Raw genomic sequence first — 10,486 nt, forward strand, 5'->3', positions numbered from 1 at the left:
TTTTTCCTTTCTCCCCTCTTTTTTTTCTCACAATTTTCTTTTATTTATATAAATATTTTCGGAATTTTCAGATTTTTTAATTATGTTTTATTTATTTTACTATTTTTAATTAAATAGAATTTCCACTTCCCATTTTTCTTATTTTTAAAAAACAATAATTCTCCACTTTTCTTTACTTTTATTTTTTAATTTCTTACTCTTTTTTTTTAACTTTTATTATAAATAAATTCCCACTTTTATACTTTTCTTGTTTTGTTTTCCACTTATTTTACTTTTTTTTATTTCCCACTTATTTTACTTTTTTTTAAAAAAAAATCAGCTACCCTTACTTTTATTTTTTAATTCCAACTTTCTTTTACTTTTCATTTCTTTTACTTTTATTTTTTAAATTTTTTACTTTCTTTTACTTTTTTATTAAATAATTTTCACCTACTTTTACTGTTACTTTTAAATTTTATATTTCTACTTTTCCTATTTTTTAAATTCCCATATGAAATTTGTTTTAAAAAAAATAATAATTAATTTTTATTTATTTTCTGTCTTTTAATTCATTTTATTTAAAGATAAAGATAAAAATAAAACTAAAAATAATACTAATAGTAATAATTGACCTTTTAAAATTATTATTACTTTTTTACCCTTTATAAAAAAATGTAAGAAAGCTAAAAAAAGATATATTAAATTTTAAAAATATTTATATAATAGAAAGTGATAAAAATTTAAATATAGTTAAAAACTAGGTATTTACAATGACAATTTGAGTAAAAGATTAGAGTGATTATGCCGCCTTTTAGGCACGTGATCTATCGTATGATTTGCAAGTTGAAAATAAAAGAGAAAGGACGAAGAAGTTTTGGTGGATCCAAGAAGACAATTGTTATTTATTACCCTACCCACTTCTCTCCCACTTGAATTTATCAAACAACCAAGGGAAAAAATAAGGCATTTCTCGTTTTCCTTGATTGTCATGCATACTAGTCAGACAATGATATATAAATCAAGCATAGGCGCAGGCACCTGCTTGAGACGGGTGTCACATGATACCGTTTATTCGAAATATTTTTGTAATTTATATGTATAAGTAATAAATAAAATTAAAATATTAGGTATAAATATAAAAAATGATATCGCTTGTCGTTACAGTAATTTATTAATTTGTTATCTTCTTCAAATATTGACATTGTTTATGAAATTGTTTGGGTACGCAACTAAAATCAAGTGAAACGAACCATACTTGTGGGTTAGAACTTAGAAGGCCACATAAAGAATTAATTAAATATCCAATCTTATTTCTTAGAAAGGAACTCAGTTTATGGGAATTGATTAATACTGTTTAGTTCATAATTAAACTTTTGAGTTTGGATCTTTGTTAACTTGTCTCACATAAATGAAGCGTAGATCAATCTAAGATAAGGCATGAAATAAAGAAAAATAATTTCACAAATTTCCTCAGAGATTTCGACTTGTAGTACACCACCTCCCAAATTGATACTTATAAGTGTAACACAACTATTTTTAACTTAAAATTAATAAGTTTATTCTTTGTTAATAATATAATCTCTTCTACTTTGACAACAAAGTAATTAACTCTTACTTTGTTTTGATAGTGATAGTGATCCACTCCTTTTAAGGCTTGTTTATCTTAATTAATTTCATGTGTATTTTTTAAATTTAATTATAAATATTATTTCAAAAGTATAAATGAAAGATGATAAGATTAGATTATAATTTAATAAAATATGAGAATATAGTTTTCTATATAAATAGTAGTAAAAGAGTGTAAGAATTAAATTATACCGGTAGCCGGGTGAGAAGCTATACTCTGATAAGGGCGGTCAATTTACCATATTTTGTTGAAAAATTATACTCTATATATAAATAAAATATTAGGTGTTAGAAGTAAATAACATATATTGAATAACCTTTGTCACAGATTTCTTTTACTTTCAAGTTTGAATACTATGGGAAAATTTCTGGTTTCGATAGTGCTAGTAACGCTATACATTGAATGGAGTGAAGAATAAATACATACATCTAATGATAACAAAAGAAAATAAGTTAATATTTTTATATAAAAAAGGAAAATAATAAAGGGACAAATTCCATGTTTATGTTTCAAAACGGTTTTGTAGCACCAAATACTAAAGAAGAGAGTTCTTCATAGATATTTGAAATTATAAATAAAGTATGTCAGCAGGGGCGGCTCAACGAAGTTGGTGGCCTAAAGCCAATTATATTAAGAAGCCTATTTTACAAAATTTATGTAATAGTGAGACACAAAGGATTTTCTGTTCTAATCAATGAGTCAATTAAATATGAGAAAGTAGCTAAATCAAAGAAATAAAATTTAAAATTGGAAAGAGAAATCTTAAATTCATGTGAAAGAAAGGAGGAAAAATTAAAATAAAAGAAGAAAATAAATATACTACTAACAAACGGAGATTTATCCTCTTTACTCACTCATACATTCTTAACCAAATAAACAAATATTAAAATTTTGACTCTTAAAGTAATCAGCATAAGATATACTCCCACAGTTTCAATTTACGTGAATCTATTTTTTTTTAATTCGTGCCAAAAAAAATGACATCTTTTCTTATTTGAAAACAATTTACCTTTATGCAATGATTTATAGGCACACAAAATATATATGCCTCATTTTTACACCACAAGATCAAAAATCTTCTTTCTTTTCTTAAACTCCATACCCAATCAAATGAATTCATATAAATTAAAACGAAAAAAATATAATACATAATAATATAGTATAATATTTTGGGGGCCTCTAGAATTTGGGCCCAAGGCAATGGCTCTACCAGCCTTACCCTCCAGCCGTCCCTCCAGCCGTCCCTCGGTATGTGTTAAAACTAAAACCTCAAGAGTGGAGAGAGGTTTGTGATTATTATTTTGTTTTTCTGAAAAACAAAAAAAAAAAACAAGTCGAAGAAAAAGAGAAGAAAGAAACAAAAAAGCAAAGATATCATAGGCACGTTTGTCGGCAGACTTGTCCAAGATTAGTAAAATGATAGGGCAAAACCAATTAATACTACCATAAATTAACCAACAAAAATATTTTGACGTCATTATTGGCGTCACTTGCTGACATCAAATTCTAGAAGAAGAAACAAAAAAAAAATCTAGATTTTCTTTTTCCTATTTGTCCGTGCTTCCTCGGAGTTTCCTGTCACGTTCTTATCTCTTTCCTTCATCTCCTCCATTTCACTCTTAAATAACACTACCAACTTCTCACATCTTATCCAAAACACACACACAAAAAAAAACTTTAATTCTTAGTTAAAATGGAGAAGCCATTAGTTCATCAAAATCCACGTAAAATTAGAGTGATGAAAGAACTGGTTGAAGGAAAAAGATTTGCAACCCAACTTCAAACATTATTTCAACAGCCTATTGCAGATCATGGTTCAGTTTCAGCTGATGAACTTCTTCTCAAAATTTGGAGGTCTTTTAGTGAAGCTATCACTGAGTTAAATACTTGGGGTTTAGCATTCCAGATCGAGGAGGTTGATCAAGCTGATTCCGAAGATCGGAAGTCCAAAGATTCTACTTCTGAATTGAAGAAGAAGAAGGACAAACAAGGAGGGAAAGATCGCAGAGGTTGCTACAAGAGAAGATAATTAATTAAGTATTTTTCAATGTTGTGTTTGGTTGGGTTTAGATTTGGTATGTCACATACCATTTTTATATATGATTACAAGGACATGTTATTAAAACTAAATTGAGAGCTTTAAGATTTAAAAAAAAAAAAAAGTCTTCAACTATAGAAGTGTGTCACTAAAAATGGATCAATAATATTGTAGCAACTTTTCCTAAATTCCCAGTTAATTACCATCACATATAATATGCATGTTTAAATCAAACTAATGAACTTAATTTGGGGTTTGCAGGAAAACCTCAGCTTCATGGATGAGAGAATCTGCAACAGTGGAAGATGGTTGTGCATGGAGAAAATATGGGCAGAAGAATATACTCAATTCAAAGTATCCAAGGTATATTAAGGACCCGTTTGTCCATTAATTTTTTTTTTTAAAAAAAGAAAAAAAAATTTCGGAAATGAGATTTTCAAAAAAACCACTTAAGATTTCTCTGCACAAAATTGTAATATTTTTCAAGTGAAATATATATGTCCAAATACAATTTTAAATTTTAAATATTATTTTTTTCATCTTAATTCCAAATACTGCTAATTTTCAAAAACTATACTCTTTATGCTTCAATTTATGTGAATATATTTTTTTTTAGCCTGTATCAAAAAGAATGACCCATTTTTGTATTTGGAAATAATTTATATTTATGTAATATTTTATAACTACACAAAATATATGTGTAGTAATATTTTATAACTACATATATATCAAATTCAGAAGGTATCTTTCTTTTCTTAAATTCTGTAATGGTTTCATATAAATTGAAACAGGGAGTAGTTTTTATGCCCAAACGCCTACTAAATATACTCAATCGACAAGCTTCTTCCTCTTTTCCCCGTTCTTTGGAGCACAACAAATTAGGTTCAACTTTTTTTATGGTTAACAGTCGGAATTTTTCATACATAGATACTATCTTTCTAATTAATATTAATATTAAAATAATGCTGAGATCACCGGAGAAAAAGTGTTTTAATTACTAAAGGATATAACCTTATTGATTTTGTAAATAAAATTTTATATTTATCAAAACTTGTAATAGGTCACATGTCTTATTGATCCGTTTGCTAATCCTATTTTTTGTATGAACATTACATTTAGTAGTTAAGTATATATTTTAAGTAACTTGACGATGATGTAAATTCTTTTACAGTATCAGTGTTAAAATTGCTAAACTTTGTGAAACTAATATAATTTTGGCCTCTTTGTGGATAATTATAGGTGCTACTTTAGGTGCACACACAAGCATGATCAAGATTGCAGGGCCGCAAAACAAGTTCAAATAATCCAAGAAAATCCAATCATTTACCACACCACATACTTTGGCCAACACACTTGCAACTCAGTAAAGATTCCAAAGCATGAAATGGAATCTCCTTCTTTTGAAGTAAAACAATTATTGCCCAGCAGTGATACTATTGACAGTAGTCATGATTCAACAGTGAATAAAGAAGAATATCAAGAAATTAAGGTACAAAGTGATGTATCATCATCATCCATGGATTCCAACCTATGGCAGGATTTTGCTCATGATTCTATAATGGCTGATCATTCTTCTTATTTTGAACGAGTTATTTCTAGTGATATGGAGGATTTTGATAAATTTAGTGACTTTCACTTTGATGAGGCCATAGAGTTTTCTTGATTGTTAATCCTTGTAGCTAACATTGTAAAATAAATAATTCTGCACTATTTTGTTAGTATTTCCAAATGGAAATCCTTTTTTTAAGTTTTATTTTGTAACTTTTGGCCACTAACATGAAATTACTGTGACTTAATCCTCATTTAAGATTCACTTAGTATAGATAAATTTTATTTGATATTTTAATAATCAAACAAATCCTGCAGTATTACACTCTCGCAGGCCACATATTCTTCTTGCTGATCAATGATGATTACAATACCGGGTATCCCCATCATATATTTAATCTCGCGGTCAGACACGATTACTTCACTTATTATATTAGCCGCCTATCCCGGAATGAAATGGGATGGAATAGAAAAAACGGAAAGTGCTAGCGCTACATGATCGATTTTTTTGGGGATAGACTTGTGAAGAAACACGCTTATCCCCGCCAGGGGCGGTCCGTCCATAAAATGGGTAAAACAATTGCTTTAGGCCACACATTTATGGGAGCCCAATTTTTTGGTTATACCTAAATTATATATATAATAAAATAAAATATTTAAAAAACCTATAAAATGAAACAATATGTGGGAAGTTTGCATAAAAAGAGAACACAAATTTGAGATAGTGGACCACAACTTTCTCGAGCAAAGTGAAAATAACGTGTGCACTAATAGCACTACGCCACTATATTATATTTTTATACTTTGTTCTTTAGACTTCAATTAATCAATTCATGACTCCATTTTTCAATAGCCAAAGATCAATCATTATTGTGGAGGTTCAGACTTCAGAGTTCACTGTATTGATTCAAGAAATAATGGAGTGTTTTTTGTTTGTTCTATTTTCATAATTCAAGTCTTATGACAAGCATACTTGAGCAGAAAATTTAATTTGATATCAAGTTATTCGTTCTTGAACCAGGTTCTATCATTCTATCTTTTTATTATTTTTTCATCTAAAATTTAATATTTTGCTATTTATTCTATCTTTTTGTTATTTTCTCTTCTAAAATTTAATATTTTGCTATTTAGTGAATTTTTAGATTATTTATTAGAAGATAAGTATGTCAAATAGAAAGTGTGAATCTGGTTATGAAAAACTCAAGAAAAGAAGAAGAATTCAAAATCTAATACAATCTCAAAAAGGTGCTCTTGATAGATTTTTATTGAATAATAAAAATCTTCAATCAGAAAATTTGGGAGAGTGTTTTCTAGATGAGCAAGTTAGTAATTCGGTTGAGTTAGATAATTCTAAAATTAATAATATTCAAGTAGAAAAAGAACAAGTGACAAGTCGGAAATAGATCCTCAAAAAAATATATGGATGCTTATAAATGAAATAGATAATATAACTCCTATAAATATATATGATCCTAGTCAATGGACTAATGTATATACAAAATTGAGAGATCTATTATTAGAAAAAGGACCGATTAGAATAATTGACACAAATTTTTCAAATGATAATTTTTAAGACATTTTTCTACTACACATTATATTCAAACATTGGCGAATGGTGAAAGACATGATAGAAGATGGTTAGTTTATTCTATAGACTTAGCTAAAGTATTTTATTTTTGTTGTAAGTTGTTTAGTTCCAGTTGAAAGTATTAAGGGAAATAGTACAAGTAGAAGATAATAGTTTAATCGATATACTCAATCAAATAAAGAGACTTGATTCTTTTCCAAATGCATATATTACTTATAGAATAATGTTAACAATTCCAGTTACCGTTGCTTCAGCGGAAAGAAACTTTTCAAAATTAAAATTAATAAAATCTTACCTAAAATCAACAATGTCTCAAGAGAGATTAAATGGATTAGCTATATTGCCAATTGAGAAACACTTATTAGGAGAAATTGATTATGAAAAAACTATTAGTAACTTTGCATCTAAAAAAACTAAAAAAATTAACTTCAAATAATAAAAATAAATTAAAACATTAAGACCCCTCATTCAAGTTTGACTTTAGATTCCAAAATACGTCGGACCACCCATAATCCCCGCCTCGACAGGCAACTGCAAGGTTTCCCATATCTTCTAAACTTCCCCGGTCTTCGGCCCGAGCTGTATGAGGCAAAGATATCGTGATGAAGTGTACATAGCTTCTCCTAGGTCCTAATTGTACTTTTCTGCTTTTGCTTTGCTTATCTTTTACTAAGTTGTACTTCGAAGTGCACGAGAAGATAAAAGTAAAGTAGAAATTAACGATTTTCTTTTCACACAAACATTTGAATTAGGTTCAAGATTAAATTATTGCTTGGAAGGCTATATCAATGTCCCACCAGCTAATTAGTTTGGCATATAAATATCTATATCTATATCTATTTATTTATTTATACTATATTAAAAGTACGAAAATTCTTAGCAAAACTTTGTTTGCCTTTTTTACTCCTTAAAAATAAGTTTTATATTAGACAAAACTATAATTAAATTATTCCCTTAATATTTAGGAATTTAAATTCAACTAAAATTTTAGTTATAAAATTTTTCCTTATTTGAATAATTTAGGAAGTCCTAATATTTAGGACACACAGTAATCTAAGATCTTTTCTTCTAAATAGAAATTACAATTAGTATTTAGTACTTTCGTTGTTTTAGTAAAAGAAAAAGAAGAAAAGAATAAGGTCTTTAATATTTATAAGAATATATATTCACGCCTTCCTATTATCTTCAAATAGGAATAGTGCTACCGGTAATACTTAAGAATTTGTAACTCTATAAGAGTTTACAATATATATCTATATTTATATCTATATCTATCTATCTATCTATCTACGAAACCCTTTACAAAATATCATTCGCTTTTTTTACCCCTTAAAAATATTGTTCACACTGAACAAAATTATCATTTATTTATTTTTCTAAATTTAAAGTTAACTAAATTTTTAGTATTAATTATTTTTTTCTTTAGTTGAACTATATTGAAACTCATACTATTTAAGAATTTATGAATTAATTACATTTGTTGTAGAGTTTTTATATCGATTTAATAATAATATGTTGTCTTTCCTGTTAAATTTTCTATTTTTAATAGTAGTATATACGGGAACTCCTAATAATTATGACATATATATTATTATTTATTTAGAGGTCGCCAATTTGCTCCACTCTGGAATATAATTGTCACGACCCGGAATCTCACTCTTAGGACCGTGATGGTGTTTAATATTTCACTTGCTAGGCAAGTCAACGTTAGCTAAATGACTTAATCAGTTTTAACAATTCAAATCAAAACGTTAATAATAATTAACTGTAACAGTCTGAAGTAGATTGATAAAATACCAAAAGAATGATCTAAACATATCCCAGAAACTCGAGTCACGTATACATGAGCATCTAGTGTACAACAGATAAAGTCTGAAGAAAGATAAAATTGTTTAAAATTAAATAAACAGTAAACTGGATAAAGAAGGGGACTTCAGGGCTACGGACGTCGTGCATCTATACCTCAAGTCTCCAATGCAATTGAATTCGAGCAGAGACACCACTAGACACCGTTGTGACCAACACTGTTATCTGCACAAGAAGTACAGAGTGTAGTATGAGTACAACCGACCCCATGTACTCTGTAAGTGTCGAGCCTAACCTCGACGAAGTAGTGACGAGGCTATGACAAGACACATACGTAAATAACCTGTACAAGTATATACAAATACGAAGTAACAATACCACAATAAATAATAATTTATAAATGTAGAAAGGGAAGTACAAAAAGAACAGCAAGTACAAAATCACCGAATAACCTTTTTTCCGAAAAGAAATAATAATAATAATAATAATAATAATAATAATAATAATAATAATCCAACCAATTAAATCATCAATACGAAACATAAGTAAAGAAAAGAAATCAACAATGGCACGGTATCACCCTTCATGCTTTTACTCTCGTCCTCACCATGTGATATCATAAATAAAATGGCACGACATCACCCTTTATGATTTTTCGTCACCATGTAATATCATAAATAAAATGGTACGCATCACCCTTCGTGCTTTACTCTCACGCTCACATGATGTGGTAAAGGATAATGAGAAATCAAATGCATGACATCATCCTTCATGCTTTGATCCTCACAATCTCTCAATAAATAATATTGTATGCAAATAAGATACAACAACACCCTTCTTACTTTTCACTCTTCCTCACCAAGCAATAACATTAATCCAAATAACAAAACAAGGTGGGAAGCTATTTCACTTCAATCTTAGTGTAATGATAATTGATCTCAACTTTCGAAATCCCAACAACTTCAAAATAAGCCATAGATATGAAAAACGAACAATTAAAGAAGTAATTATCTAACTACAACATGGAAAACATAATCATGGAAACGACATAATACAATAAAATAATTTTCACTCAGATGTTTTAACCTAATAATAACGCATATATACTCGTCACCTTATATATACGTCATTCTTGCACATAATTCACGTTGCAATTAGACCAACAAGTCCTAATCCCTCAAATCAAAGTTAACCACGACACTTACCTCACTCCGCAACCAAGTTAATCAACCAACCACAACCTTGCATTTTAAACAAGCCTCCAAACCAACCAAATCTAACCAATTATCGATCAAACAATTTCAAAATAAGCTTTAGAAACTATTCACGAGTGAAAAAGATTCAATCTTTAACGAATTCGAAAAAAGTCAATAAAAGTCAACTACGGGCTCGCTTGGTCAAAACCTGAGATTTGGACCAAAAAATGATTACCCATTCACCCCCGAGCCCGGTTATGTAATTTGTTTTGAAATTCGACCTCAATTTAAGGTCTGGATCTCAATTTTATAAAATTTCTAATTTTTATCCAATTCCTTAATTTTTACCATGAGAATCTTAGATTTGATGTTAAAAACATATGAAAAGTATCAGGTAATTGAAAGAAAATACATTAAAGTTGCTTACCAATGATTTTGGGAAGAAAGATCACTTGAAAAAGTATTTAGGGTTGAAAAAGGATGTAAAATGAGCCAAGTCTCAATTTTTCCCATTTTTACCCATGTGCGGATGTCGCAATTGCGAGCTTGACTTTACAAATCGGGGAAACCCCGGCATAACTTTGGTCGTTGTCTTGGCGTGACAATCCAAAATGGCGTGATAAGGTGACAATCAATCCATACACAAAATAACATCAAAGTCCACCATATCAAGAAGTAGAAGGTCTACCCTAGTCTCAAAACTT

At 28.9% G+C, this 10,486-nt stretch overlaps 1 protein-coding gene across 1 annotated transcript; it reads left to right on the plus strand.

Moving 5' to 3' along the window:
• Positions 1–3,239: 3,239 nt before the first annotated feature.
• Positions 3,240–5,446, plus strand: LOC107789568 (WRKY DNA-binding transcription factor 70). Its single transcript, XM_075252105.1, has 3 exons — positions 3,240–3,629; positions 3,904–4,007; positions 4,884–5,446. The coding sequence occupies exons 1-3, from the start codon at positions 3,300–3,302 to the stop codon at positions 5,305–5,307; spliced, it is 858 nt and encodes a 285-aa protein (XP_075108206.1). The 5' UTR covers positions 3,240–3,299; the 3' UTR covers positions 5,308–5,446.
• Positions 5,447–10,486: the final 5,040 nt, after the last annotated feature.

The sequence above is a fragment of the Nicotiana tabacum genome, chromosome 4, assembly GCF_000715075.1.
Source record: "Nicotiana tabacum cultivar K326 chromosome 4, ASM71507v2, whole genome shotgun sequence".
NCBI classification, from domain to species: Eukaryota; Viridiplantae; Streptophyta; class Magnoliopsida; order Solanales; family Solanaceae; genus Nicotiana; species Nicotiana tabacum.

Excerpts from the sequence above, each read along its gene's own strand:
- LOC107789568 (XM_075252105.1), top strand. The coding sequence starts at position 3,300 with ATGGAGAAGCCATTAGTTCATCAAAATCCACGTAAAATTAGAGTGATG. Across the intron at positions 3,630-3,903 it reads GCAGAGGTTGCTACAAGAGA|AGGAAAACCTCAGCTTCATG; the intron begins AGATAATTAATT and ends TTTGGGGTTTGC. Across the intron at positions 4,008-4,883 it reads CTCAATTCAAAGTATCCAAG|GTGCTACTTTAGGTGCACAC; the intron begins GTATATTAAGGA and ends GGATAATTATAG.